Source organism: Sinohyriopsis cumingii, chromosome 11 (assembly GCF_028554795.1).
Source record: "Sinohyriopsis cumingii isolate HCF-2022 chromosome 11, ASM2855479v2, whole genome shotgun sequence".
Lineage (NCBI taxonomy): Eukaryota > Metazoa > Mollusca > Bivalvia > Unionida > Unionidae > Sinohyriopsis > Sinohyriopsis cumingii.
In genome coordinates this window covers 25,591,781-25,607,255 of record NC_142971.1, presented here as the reverse complement: position 1 = coordinate 25,607,255, position 15,475 = coordinate 25,591,781, and the positions used below count along the sequence as shown (strand labels likewise).

General features: G+C 35.5%; 1 protein-coding gene across 1 annotated transcript in view; it reads left to right on the top strand.

Moving 5' to 3' along the window:
- Nucleotides 1-15,475, top strand: part of LOC149787804 (vesicular glutamate transporter 2-like) — a 127,469-nt gene that overhangs the window by 85,740 nt on the left and 26,254 nt on the right. The window contains exon 3 of the mRNA XM_089974013.1: nt 7,499-7,790. Coding sequence (XP_089830139.1) covers nt 7,499-7,790 — 292 coding nt within the window. The remainder of the gene's footprint in view (nt 1-7,498; nt 7,791-15,475) is intronic.

Sequence of the window (15,475 nt, the reverse complement as noted above, 5' to 3'; positions counted from 1 at the left end):
TTCTCTGTGTGTATATGCGTTCCGCACGATTATTTACCATCTTGTCTAAATGGAAAATGAACAAGGAAGAAATAAAAATGAAAATAAGACTGAACAATCATGCCAAAAGCGATGTGTGTCAGAGATACAGTCATCACAAGATGTAACCTCACAAAAGACAAAGGATCCATATGGAGTTCGACTAGGTGGATAAAATGAAAAACAGATACAATAATTAATGATATTAGAAGCAGAGAGATTGAAGGTTAAACAACAAGAGCCTTACAGATGAAAAGATCAAAGAAAACAAACAAACCTTAATACAAATGCGTTTATGGCATTCATAGATTCATGGTATATTATTTACAATGGTTGGATATCTTTTCCATGTGGTCTAACGGTAAAATTAATTTAAATTGAAGCTCTTTCTTTTGTGACAGAAAATGTGGTCACAAACAATGAGCAATCATAGTTTAGAAAGAAAATAAGTCAATAAAATAGACAATGACGAATTAGTTTCGAATACCAACGATTACACGTATAAAAATATATTTTATAAACGAACAATAAGAAGAATATAAATAATTCAGGCAGCCAAGATGTTGGAACATCGCTGGATCTGTACATAGAGGAATTTTAAAAAGACTTGTTTGGTAGGAAGATAAAAATCGAAATAAATAGATATTTGGAAAAAGTTTGGAACAAACAGGAATTCTACCATCATATTATATGTAACGTGTGTAGTAGGCAAAAGTTATAAAAAGAAAGAAAATAACAGAAAAATTTAACACTTGACTGTTTCAATGTTAGCGTCACACATTGGAAGGTATAATACAATCTTCGGTCACATTGAAATGTATGTCTATGATAATAAATCAAATGAAAACACAAACGATAAAGTATCCAGAAGAATCACGATCCAGACCCTGATAAATGTGTTTACTTCTATTGATAACGGCCCTAGTATTTAACCCATACTTATATAAAAATTAAAGAAATTAGCTATGAATTATTTGTTTAACAAAAATGTAGTCTCAGGTAGACAATCAATTTGATTTTGGACAAGGTTTAATTCCAAATACACTTATCCATATCATATAACGAATTAAAAATTACTAACACAGAATGCGACTTAAATAAACATATAATTTGCTTTATTTTATAAGATCAATGCGATCAAAGATGTTACAATTACTGAATTATACAAGATACGTGCTGGATTTTAACAAACACATATGCAAAATAATATATTGATCGCGAAGTGTTATTTAATATCAGTGTCGGGTCAAAGACAAGAAAGATAAACTATGCAAAGAAATGGGACAAATTTGAAACAATCCACAACTGAACTAGATGCTCAGAATTAAAATAGATTATTATTACTCTTGTTCCAAATAGTTGAACTGATACAGTTAAAAGCAAAATTAGCAAATATAAAAGCATTCAAAACTGAATTAAACTGGCTCCTTTTAAACACGTTACAATGTCAGGGTTGTTGATCATTTGCAAGTCTTTAACTACAGTTCACGTAAACTTATCAATTATGGATTTTACTATGCCCTATCACCCACTGCTAAATATAAGTTACTTTAAATACATTTCTAGGAGCAATAATGCATTCAACTAAGGCAAAGAATCAGAAATATATATATACTTTTTGTTGGTTTGTATATGTATTAAATCTTTACATGTATTTGGACATTATATTGATTTTTGCACTGGATTAGCGAGAAATAGCCAACATGTTGCTTACTCATTAGACGATGAAGAAGAATCTGATTATGTCAGAGTAAATGAATCACGAGTACATTATATAACAGACAATAACGCTTCAAAAATTGGATTGAAACACAACGGACCGCTTCTTTGAACGTGTAAAATAAAACTGTCAGTAATATCCAACTTTATTGCCCATAAATTGAATGGCTGTTTCAGGGACCAATAGCTAACGGCCTAGCATTTAGAAGAAACAACCTTTTGTTAGAATTGTTCGATCCAGCTGGATCTAGAAATGAAACAAACAAATCCAAACAAAACAAACAACACGATAATTCATGGACTAACTACAGTGAAACCCGCAGAGTTCAATTCCAATAGAACAACGATAATGGGTTGCATAAATAAATGATTGGAATAATAACGATTTACTGACTCAGCTCTTAAACACCGTGGATTATGAATTTGATCCAAATCAATCTACTAGGCTAACCAATGCATTTACCGTTGGGGATACGCATATACATGAAGTGTCTGTGTGAGGTATCTACTCATCCAAAAAAAATATAAAACGTGAAAATAGCAATTGCCAAAACTTCATTATTTATTCTCAGGTTCTTTTGAACAGGCAAATTCGAATACATATTCAATGAACCTGCAATATGTATTGATCACGACCATCTGACAATGTCCACATCTGGCGCAAACATTTTATAGCACAACAAATGGAAACGCACGGGAAGTAAATAGCTCGTCACAAGCAGGGAAAGTTATTAGAAGGAGTTAAATACCATTTTATCACCACATACACACCAAGTAATATTTAAAACCATAATCCAGCAAACAATTGTATCATCACATACATATGCAGTAGCCTTGAACGCCTTAATCCAGTACATCGTTTTATCATCATATACACATCGAATAATATTAAACGCCTTAATCCAGTACATCGTTTTATCATCATATACACATCGAATAATATTAAACGCCTTAATCCAGTACATCGTTTTATCATTTATACACATCGAATAATATTACACATTAATCCAGCACATCATTGTATCATCGCATACACACCGAATAACATTACGCGATTTAATCGAGCACATTGTATCATCAGATACACACCAAGTAACGTTAAGCACCTTAATCCAGTACATCACCGTATCGTCATATACACATCAAGTAACGTTAAGCACCTTAATCCAGTACATCACCGTATCGTCATATACACACCAAGTAACGTTAATCACCTTAATCCAGTACATCACTGTATCGTCATATGCACATCAAGTAATACTAAAACTGAGACAAAATTACAGATAGCAATGCCAATGTTAAGTCCAAAATAAACTGACTGCACCTTGTTGTTCATTTTCTTTTGTTTGATACAAAAGAGGGATGACGACAATGCAGAAATTAATTTTTTACGTAGAACGTTTGTTAGTTACATAACCATATCAAATGGAAGCAATGAAGTTTTCAAGTTGAATTACTACAACATGTTCGTGATAAACAAAGATCTTTGATTACCTAATTCGGTTAGAACAAATTGAAAGAGGCACTATGAATTAGAAATTTGAGCATTGCAAGAAAGTGCTGGAATGGCAAATAATACTGCTTCAGAAATTGTCAAGTTTGATTGCATGCTTAAAATTTAGAATAACACTAGACTTCGAGATTCGATCATATCAGTGTCCACTGTGTTCTTCAATCGGATGTCAGATTGAGATTATCACCTGAAAAAGCCTCCTAAGCGACAAAAGCTGTAAACCAAGCCTATACTGGAGAACATTCGCCTGGGGTGCAATAGTACTTTGGAATTAATTGCTCAATCGGTAAACGAGTAATGAAGAAAGAGAAATTGTTTCAATGTATGACTACATTAGTCGATGTAGCAGCCAGTTCAACACTGACAAGCCTCAATCTTGTTTTTCCCAGAATGTTTTGATCGTGTGGAAACATTAGGCAGAGAAAGTGACCTAGAAACATTTTAAATGAAAATAATACACTGATTTAAGAACGTTCACCAAATATAGTTTATTTGCATGGTTTCCTACTGAATCAAGAATTTGCATAAGCGATAAAGTATTTCTTTGAAGAACAACAAGAATACAGCATACATTTTTTTTTAAAAAGTTAGTGTGAAAACGTTAACACTGACAGTTATTTTATCTGGCGTGATTTATGGAGTGTGTACAAAAAACAGCGGGATCCTGGTCATGAATTGGATACTAATGTTCAACTGGTATCCACCGTTTAATCATTAGAAAAGGAAATGCTGATGGTCGCAGAATGTGTACTTATTTTGGTTCTGATGGTCACCTAAACATTCAAAGTAATTAGTTGCATTAATTCAGTTTTAAACACGAATAAAAGTACCTAAAGGAAATTTATAACATGATAATATGTTAAGTGATATGTTTGCGTTATGAGAATGGAATACTGTTCTGATTGCATTGATCTAAGGCTTACAGAGGAAAGTGGATAGTTACTCATAGACGAAAATGTGATCCTGGTAGAGTTCCTAGTCTATGTGTACCAAAAGTCCTGGTAGAGGTCCTAGTCTATGTATACCAAAAGTCCTGGTAGAGTTCCTAGTCTATGTGTACCAAAAGTCACTCATTTTACTTCATAACTATGGGAACATTGATGACTAAAAAGAAAGTAACTTAACCAAACTGGCATTTGATGGTTGACTTTTTAATATATCAGTATATCAGTATTGATAACTCTAAAATATACAGCTCTGTCATAAAGGACATGCGTGAAAATTGTTTGATTTTAGTGGTCTTCTGTTCGAGTTAAAATGTTGATAAGAAACTGCTTGAGTCTAAACCTAACTGATTGTAAAGCTTAAAGTTGCTTTAGTGCATGGATTGTTTCTCTTATTTTTCCAATTTACGAGACGTTTGATACCGTTGGGTTTGTACCCATGCAATAATTTATCAGCGAATTCTGTAACTCTGATAAATCGTTTTCGTCTGGAGTTAATTATCGGGAGCTAAAGGATAGTCCATGACGTTGCAATGTAAGTATAATGGTTGTTGTAGGTTGTTGTAGGGTTTAACGCCATTTTTCAGCACAAGATAGGCTATACATGGCGGCCAGTATAACTGGTGGAGGAAGAACCCTGGAAAACCCTAGGAAGAACCACCGACCCACGAGAAGCTACTGGCAGGCTTTCTCACGTACCAACGTTAGCCGAGGCTGAGATTCGAACTCACGCAGACAGAGGTGAGATGGCAGTGATCCGTAACGGCGAGCGCTTTAGACCACTCGGCCACTCGGGGCCCCTAAAGTATAATGGAACCTCCTAATTAATTCCCAATATACAACCAGTATCATGTTCGTCTTCTAACTCGGCCACTCGGGGCCCCTAAAGTATAATGGAACCTCCTAATTAATTCCCAATATACAACCAGTATCATGTTCGTCTTCTATTTTCGACATATTTTTCTATCTGCTTCATTTTTTATTAGGGTCTTATCTGTAATTTATCTCACATGTTTCCAAGCTTTTCTTAAGACAAAAGTATCACACATTAAAATATATTTTATGATATAAAAGTTCTGTATATCTACAAGAGTCTGAAAGTTAAAGTATTCCACGACATAACGAACATATTAGTAACGATCGGTTGATTTATTAGAATCATTCAGTGACGAGTACAACATTTATATTGGTTGTACAGCTGTTTCTTTAAATCTTTAGAAACGTCAAAGCTACAGAAACAAGTACCTTTATATAGCTATCAACTTTTCTCAAAACTGTGGTCCCCATTTCCCCGTGAAATTTCCTTTATACGAGGCATGTATTGAACGTCCACCTGCCTTCTTCAGTCAATGAACAGGTGTTTCAAAACCAAACAGCGCTTGTTTACTTCCAAAAGCAGTTTGCCAAGAAAGCCATTGTGTAGGTAAAGACAAATTAATTAATGTTCATAATAAATTTAGAGGTTTAATGAAACATGGTCTTTCGTAATTATGCTCCTGAGGTGAGGAAAATGCACTGTTGATTCCAAAGAAGAATCATTGTATCTACGTGTCTTTAAATTCGTTGTTTGTATAAATCATAAAAACGACAAAACATTATACCCGACGACAACTGGTAAATTTAGAGTAGTTTCGCCTTTCTCATATGCATCCACTGTCCGGAATATAAATATAGAGTGTATTTTAGGATTGAAATAAATACAAGACATTATAATATTAAATAAATAAGATCAACTTCTGAGGAATATTTAGCTCTGTATGGCCACTGGGTATACAACATACAAAAGTTATTTAAATTTCCTTAGTAGGCGCATTCAGATTGTATAGCTTCTAGAAGTGTCAGCGTTAAGTTGACATTGAGTGAATGTAAATATACATTGGTTAGAGGGCTCGCATGAATATTCTTCTGACACAAATAATGTTTAATTTGGTTGATTCATTTCGTTTCCATGTTTCCTTCTCTGAAACTTCACTGCATTTTTTGGAACAAAACACCTACACATAAAAGAGATTAAGAAAAAAACATTATCAGAGTGTCAGAGTGCAGACACATGCAACATTCTAAGTTCCTAAAAATATGTCCCGTCGTAAAAATATACGTATATGGAATGAGATGGTAGTTTAGTCTCCAAACTTCACGGCACTCAGTCCCATTTACCTCAATGTCTCTTTCTTACGGCCGATTTTAAAAAACGAGAACTCAAAGATCTCATTAAAATGGTGATCTTTGAATTAACAAAGATATAGCAGGCACCGATAAAAATGTACTTTCCTTGATGGCAGATGATATTCCTGGTCCACTTAATTTTATAGTAGCCTGTGTGGTAAAGCGTTGGTATTAGTTTTAGGGAGAAGTTTCTTATCGACATTTGATTGATGAATCGAGAGATCAGCATGAAGACGGTCTAGTATGAATGCCTATCAGAACTGATTTTAAAAGCAGATTTCAGTTGTAATCAGTTTGAAAATTACTATGCTTTTTGTTTGAAATTACCTACCAATTATTGTTTCTATCTATATATTTGTAAACTGTTAAACTCGCTAAACTACTTTACGGGATGTTAATGGCGGTATTTGGGTGAATTTACTCCGCTGTGTTGTGTATGGGGTCTTAAGATATGTCAAGGGTAAAAAGGAATGAAAAAGAACCCACACAGACTTTTAGGCGTTGAAGAAGTATAACTCTTTTTAGCGTTGTAGACTCTGAGAGTGATTGGGGTCAGTCTTAAAACATGTATTGCAGACAATACCATTCCACGACTGTCCATGTTAAAAAAGGGAAGGGCTCCCACCAAAGTAATAGTTTCACCACGTCAATCAACGTTACTTAGCTTATGACTTTACCTGTAAGCATTAGCTGAATCAGCATGTGTTGCCTGCAGTGAGTGATTTGCACAATATAATATAATATAATATAATATAATATAATATAATATAATATAATATAATATAATATAATATATTATATTATATTATATTATATAATAAATCTTGGCAAAGAGGAGGGTAAACAATTAAGTACCAACAAAGTTAATCACAGTACAGAAAATAATATTTTGAGATAGTATTGACTCAAATTATTGTTTTGTTTAAGGTCAAAATTTTGGAAATTGGCTATTTTGTATTGTTATCAATACAGACAGTCATACAGTTTTGTGCATTTCAATTAGGTGATTGTTACGCCAATGAAATTAAGCAAAATAGTGGAACTATTGATTAACAAACGCCTGAAAAAAGATGGAATATTTGAACCTCATATATGCATAATTGTCTTGTTCTTACAATTTTCTTTCATCCACTTGCAGATTTTTTAAGAAGGGCGTTGAAGAGAAAACCCTCGTTGAGTACGACGAGTTGGACGAGGCGTATGGGGATGATGAGGAGGAAACACGTTCAAAGAGGTGTTGCCCGTCCTTCGGGTGTGACAAGGTGCTATCGTGTATCCGTTGTGATTGTTGTGCCAAGCGATATCTGACAGCGTTCTTGAGTAGCCTCGGTTTCCTCATTTCCTTTGGAATACGATGCAACATGGGGGTCGCCATTGTGAAAATGACTAAAAACGAAACCCAAGATCTCGACGAAGACGGAAAATTAACTGTAAGAATCGTTAGTGGCTATGTATTTATCTTTATTAGATGGTGCAAATAGAGCTGTCAAAATAGTTTTTGAAGACTTAAAAAACATTAAAATACCCGATTATTTATTCCAAGTACTCACTTTGTTATACTGATAAACATATTTTCATTCCTACACTTCACACTATCCAGTTAATCTATTCACTATTATTTTGAAGAAAACAATCTTTTTAATTAAAAACAACCCCAAACATTTGCAGTAATTGAGATAAAATGCATAGGTTAAGTGCACCAATGTCGTGCAGATTGAATGAAAAGGGTCAAAAATGTACAATATTATGTATATTTGCCGCACTCGGAATGTGTGGGTGGGGAATGTATAAAAAGTAAAACTTCTAAGATTGATCTTTACCCAGAAAAGTTTCATTTTTCCATTAAGAGTACTCTATCACTCTTCAAGACCAGTCGGCTAGTTTAGAGCTGCTAATTCAATATTAAATTGCATACCTGCCCGATGAATATTGTAGCCTTAGCCAGCATCCCTTGCGAGTTAACCTGGCAAACATTTTGGCCTGTCAATACATCATGTAGCATATAGCGATCGATGCTCAGTCCCTAAGGGGGTAGATTATTCATTAACTTGTGGAGGCAATAATGCATCGTTTTCTATCATTCAGTACACAATAGTCGCGTGTATTCCCCATGCGTTTGTCAATATTAATTTCATTGAATACTTGGCGCTTAATAGCTCTCTCTCAGTAATGTAATTTTACACTTTCAAGATGGCTCTTCTCATGTAGATTACCGTAAATACCAATCTTAAACCTATATACATTACACTTTCCAATAATAATAATAATAATAATAATAATAATAATAAAACTTGAATATGTCATGAATGTCATGTGATTAAGAGTAGGGTTTGTTATAAGAAAAAAATGGCCACGAAATTGTTATGTTAAAAGAAAATCAAACCTATATGCTTCCTACATTCTATATGATCCATTCTTTACTGAGGTACATACGACCATTAGATAGATATTTTAAATCATTTAACTTCTAACTGGTCCATTCTCTATTAAGATACACACGACCATTAGATAGATACTTTACACTTAACTTATAAATGATCCATTCTCTATTAAGGTACATGCAACCACTATATAGATACTTTAAATCACTTAATTTCTATGTGGTCCATTCTCTATTAAGGTACATACAACCACTATTTAGATACTTTAAATCACTTAATTTCTATGTGGTCCATTCTCTATTAAGGTACATACAACCACTATTTAGATACTTTAAATCACATAATTCTAAATAGTCCATTCTCTATCAAGGTACATTCAACCACTATATAGGTACTTTAAATCACATAATTCTAAATAGTCCATTCTCTATCAAGGTACATACAACCACTATATAGATACTTTAAATCACATAATTCTAAATAGTCCATTCTCTGTCAAGGTACATACAACCACTATATAGATACTATAAATCACATAATTCTAAATAGTCCATTCTCTGTCAAGGTACATACAACCACTATATAGATACTTTAAATCACATAATTCTAAATAGTCCATTCTCTGTCAAGGTACATACAACCACTATATAGATACTTTAAATCACATAATTCTAAATAGTCCATTCTCTATCAAGGTACATACAACCACTATATAGATACTATAAATCACATAATTTATATATGGTCCATTCTCTGTTAAGGTCTACATGTCTGCGGCATGATGCCCCATTGCTAGACAGCACTATAAAATGCCACACTGCGGACATCGTAGCGATATGACTGAACAATTGTGAAAGCTACGTTAAAAATCCAAATCACACACACACCCACACAAACACACTATATTAAGGTACACACAACCACTAAATATATATTTTAAATCACTTAATTTCAAAATGGTCCATTCTCTATCAAGGTACATACCACCATTAGATAGATACTTCAAATAACTTAGCTTCTAAACTTTATCTTTTTTATTACTGTTTTGACCTGAAAAAAAGCATAGAATTCTTGAGTTCAAGTTTGAGCTTGAGATTTTATGCAGACAATTTATAAAATTATTGCTTATCTTAAGTGCCACCGCTGCGGCAACTCAGTGTTTAGAGCGTCTGCATCGGATGAGGGAGTTCGCGGGTTCGAACCCGAGCCGAGACATACCAAAGACTTATAAAAATGGCAATAACAACGTCCTAGGCGCTCAGCATTAAAAGGTTAGTGTTAGGAATGGTTGGCCTGATGTCATGATAATGTGACTGGGTGGGACATCATGCTACATGTCTGCAGCATGATGTTCCAATGCTAGACATCGTTATAAACTGCTGCGATATGACTGAAATATTGCTAAAGCTAAGTTAAAATTCCAAATCACACACACACACACACTTATCTAAAGTCGTTTCTCATTGCTTAATACTGAAAACCTGATATGACAGTGAAGGGAAGAGTGTTCTGATTAACTCGGACCAAGATTAATTGAAACATCAAGGTGATGAGTAATAATTAAGCAAGGAAACTACATGAGATGAATCTATAATGGTACCTAGTCCTACACGTAGGCGTTATTGCGTATCAGTCATACTCGCAATGACCTTCAATACAAATCTCATCTAAAGAGAGGGAAATTTAATTATTTGGGGCGTCTGCGCGTGTCTCTACAATGCACGAATGCTTATTTTCTCGACTAGGTTCCATCCTTTATAGCGGATGTGTATTTGGGGGGGGGGGGGGCGGTAGCCGAGTAGTCTAAAGCACTCACTGTTCCAGATCACTGTCATCGCACCTCTGTCTGTGTTGTTTCGAGTATCGGGCTCGGCTACTGTGGGTACTTGAGATCAGTGGCGTCAATAGGGTTGGTTTCACCCAAAGCGGTAACTCATGGTGTTTCCCTCATGGACCTCCTTTCGTAACAGACCATACAGAATCCTTAGCAATGCAATTTTGGTGTCACACACACACACACACACACACACACACACACACACCCAGTGACGCCCATGTGAGAAAGCTTGCCAGTAGCTTCTCATGGGTCGGGGATTCTTACCGGAGTTTTCCCGGGTTCTTCCAACAGCAACTATACTGTCCGCAATAAATAGGCTTGTGATGAAAAATGGCGTTAAACCCCATAACAACAGCGTTTAGTCGAGAAGGCATGGTGTTTTGTGCATACAGGCAAAGCGATGGGTGCTGTATAACAGAAGATATACGATCGAATTTCACATGGGGGATTTTAAAAGTATCTAACCTACATGATAACATTCTTTATCCATATATAATTTCACTTCATACCGATAAGCATCCTCTTATGCAAAGATTTGACATATGAAGTATTAAATAACGTATAAAAGCCTGCATAGTCTTCTTATGTAAGGTTTTAATCATGAACCAAAGTACTTGACCTTTTCAAGCAAATGAGATATATTTGCTAATGCTATAAATGAAACACAATTTAAATTAATGAATAAACATCGTCTGCTTACATATCTCAATGTGAAGACATGGTCGTACATTGTGAAATGGCATTTTGCATGGTGATTTTTATACAGTCCTAAAAAATAATGAAAATCAAGAAAAAATGGCTGAAAACAACGAAAGTCTTTGTAGACGATGATTTATATCGTATAAGTATGGGTTTTGATGTTCTGGCTAAAGTGGTAGCCTCATCTCAACATTTGCACAACGCTTCTTCGGTTCATACTTCGCTGAATTTAAAAAGAAACAGTCAATCCTCAAATGCCTTGATTTTTGTCAGAGGAGTCCGGAGTGACTATATGATATTATTTACTGGGTCGACACGAGAATGTCTCTGGTATGCATGAATGACATACCGACGACTAGATTCCATCATTTGGGGGATGTGCGCTTAATGCGCTTAGGTTCCGTAGCCCACACACCCTGATCTAATCACAGCACAGGACGAAAATTACAAAAATGATAACGAACCTTTATAATAATATGATCAAACATTTATAATAATATAGTTTCTTTTTTTTCCTTATAAAATATTGTTTGTTTTTATACATGAATAAAATTTCTTTCGGTCATAAATTTATTATTTAAGTCCATGTAACATTTTCCATTGAGTTCTTTGTTTTGTGGTAAATTGGCAAAGTGGAATAATAATTACTTATGAAGAAAAAAAAATGAAATAATTGAAAATCGAAAATATTAGAAAACGTGCAAAGAAAAATTGGAAGAATATAATTTTAACCAATATGCAATTATATTCAAATTGAAAAAGTAAACAAATTGAAAATTCAACACGCAAGATGACCGTTCTTATATAACATTTGAAAACTAATCGTGAATTCTCTCTAACATAACAAAATGTACGGCTTGCTTGCTTGCTTAAATTAAAGTGGTGTGCGTACATAAGTACATGTACCACTGGTTTATGACTGCACCGCAGCCTGGTAACTGTTCCTGGGGGGAAGGAAACAGTGCCTCATCACCCAGGCCATGTACGGCTATATAAATTGTAAACCTAGGTACTTAGCGGCGTTCACCAAGGATCTATAATTGAAATAGAAAATGCCGAATTTCTTTCAGTTTTAATGAATAATATTTGCAATATACATACAAATTAGTAGCTTTAAAGCAATGGTTGACATCAGGGAACCATAAAAGTTAATAGCAAGATAAGTATAAAGTAGTATATGATAATAACAGGTTTGGATTTGTATTACTAATCTAGGTCAAAACGTTCCACAACCTCTCCCCCATGACTTTGTCATCATTCCACACGCGAGTGTATACGATCCTGCACGTACCCGTCAAACAAGGTCACCATCAGGGGTTCATGCGAGAGGATGGTCATGTGGGGTAGAAGACTTTAACCTAGACCAGTAACCAAACAAACCAATACTATCATACTATTTTGTGGCTACAGTATATCGATCACAGCAATGATTACGATTCCAAATCCGGAAACAATACTAGTGTAGCCTCATAAGTGATGTTCTTATGAGGCGCCTGGATAAAATGGCAGATATTTGCTCTATTTGCATTTCCTGTATCAGGATCGTAAATACCCCGTTTCCATATTTGTGCTCGGATACGTCGGCTCTTTTTCATTTCTGCCAACACTGTGTCGAACTCAGCCATGCTAACGGTTTTGTCTAATTGTATTAAGACTGATTTGTGCCGCCGCGAGAAGGTCTGAATATTCGCGAATGAAGCCATAACGAAATTAGTTCATGAGCAACGCCGCGACACCAGTTATTGTTCCTCTTCAATTATTTTCTGATGTTGGTAACTTTGAAGGTCTATCATGGTTGAAAATAATACGTTCGCTTAGTATACTTGCTGGCTAATCTTGCCTTCTTACGATACAACGTGTTCACGCACTTATATCCATTTAATCTTTTTTACTGGTACAACTGCTATACAGTCATATAAAATATATAATTGGGGAATATTTAAATCTCAGGAAATTATTCGTTGAGGGGGAGGGGCTAGCACATCATTCGTGGAGAACCATAATAATTACCACTTCGAATGATCTCTGAAACGATCGTTTATGTCATAACCCAAAAACTGCTACACGGACAAGTGCTCCGTTATTGAATCACAGTCGAGCGTTCTTTTTTCTTGGTTGATAAAATATTGGTGCAACTTAATCACAGGATAATACAACCGAGAGGGATTTGTCGGTGAACTCCACTTCTTCGTTGTAGAAACAATATATGTCTGTTTTACTCCTGGCTACACATTCTGCGACCTTTTCACGCTTTAATGCATCGATTCCAAGCTGGTTTTAAGTTTGTATTATTTTATCATCAGACTAGCCTCAACTGTCACTTTCTATTTGACCCTTAGCAAGTTTATACTACAGTGTGACTCACGGTGCTCCTCCTGTTCAAGTCCTTCTTATTCAAACTCCCTGTTTATTTCATCTTGTTGTTTACGTTTGGGTGAAAGATGTCTTCTTGTGAGTGAAAAACATAATTATTGCTGTTACTTTTGGGTTTGGGGTGCAGGTGGGAGTGCTAAAAGTACTTTTTGTTATTGCTCTTGGTTTTTGGGTGCAGGTGGGGAGCTATAGTCTTTGTTGCTGTAGTATGTATATATATTTAACTTTGGGGTCATATGATGGTCTGGTTTAAGGTCCGTGACCGCATGGAAGTACATACACTTTCATATATTCTGTCCATAATTCCTCGCTTTCTTCATTTTTGGGGTTTTAGTTATCATATGCATTAACCGCTTTTTCAAAACGTCTCCAATGATTACTGGTGGCATATAGTTTCCCATTAAACTTGTTGAATATCATTTAAATCAATTCAGATATCACGTGTCTTTGATTATATTTTCAACAAGTCATCTTTCCAGTCCTTGAGTCTATTTTGAATAAAATGCACTGGAATCCTTAAGATCGCCGTGTGAGCTCGTTCCTTAAAGTATTGACCCAGTATTTTCATGTGCGACTTGTACTCGGATGGTACTTATGGAATACTAATAAATGCTAATCTGATGTCTTGGCCAAATCCAACGGTGCCTTTTTCCATCACACCATCTTCCTCTCCAACTTCTCCTATATCTTCTTAGATTCCAGTAATCGTCTCTGACAAGTGTCCAATAGTCTCCACGGTTTGTTCCGTGCCTGCTTTGACATCATTGGCTCACTTGGATATCTTACAAGTTTGATTTTATTTTACTCCGACCATCGCTGTTACTTTTACCGCGCTTTCAGTCGTGGGTTCGATCAGCCATACAAAAGTTTGTTCGATGTCTCTCTGTATGGCTGTGTTACATAGATCTCTTCTGTTTTTTTAGTATATCTAGAGAAAATATTCTCACGGTGATGTCTTGGTGTTCAGGCTTGAAACAATCATACACGATAAGATTATTCGAGCTTAGATTGAGATCCTTAACGGCAGACACTTCATCAATTATCGATAAGAAATAAATAGTGGATGACTTCTTCCTCGATGATGACTGAAAAACTTCCGTAATGTCTTTGAGTACATTATTACATGCTGGCGAGATCACGTTAACCATCTCACGATTAGATTAAACGATAGTTGAATCTTCCCAGATCCTTAGTTTGTAACCATGTTACTGTATTTGCGTGGTCTGGCCTTCCATGCGCAAAAAGTCAAAGTAAATATCGATTGTTGAATTATCATGCCTTCGTACTGTGAGCGATGTCGCATGAAAACTCGTACTGCAAAATCATCGCGGGTCAAAACACGTAATGGTAGAACCGCGATCACTGGAATTTGTGTTCGATGTGGAGCAAAAATGTTCATGTTTGTTTAAATCTCTGGCCGTGTACGCAAACACGGTTTCTAAAACGTTGGTGGTGATATCGCTGCGTTACCGAAGTTCCCCCGGACACCGTGAAATAAATATCATGTTGAAATATATGTCCCCAGATACAATGAATGTGGGCCCGGAACACGGCTGGGCATACGACTTGATTCTAACAACAAAAGCACCGCAAACTGTATCGATGCTGCTTGTTACTGGCATGATCTCCGGTATACAGCATTAAGTGATGTGGATTTCATCCATGATTTGATGTCGATTGCGGGACCAGGTGATGGAGCAAACATGGTCAGATGGACCATCAAAGGAGGTAAGTAATCTAAGATTAGAGGTAAAACACACTGATATCATGAGCATGAAACTTGCCGCGATACTACAGACCACCCTTGTTAAAATGTAGATGCCGA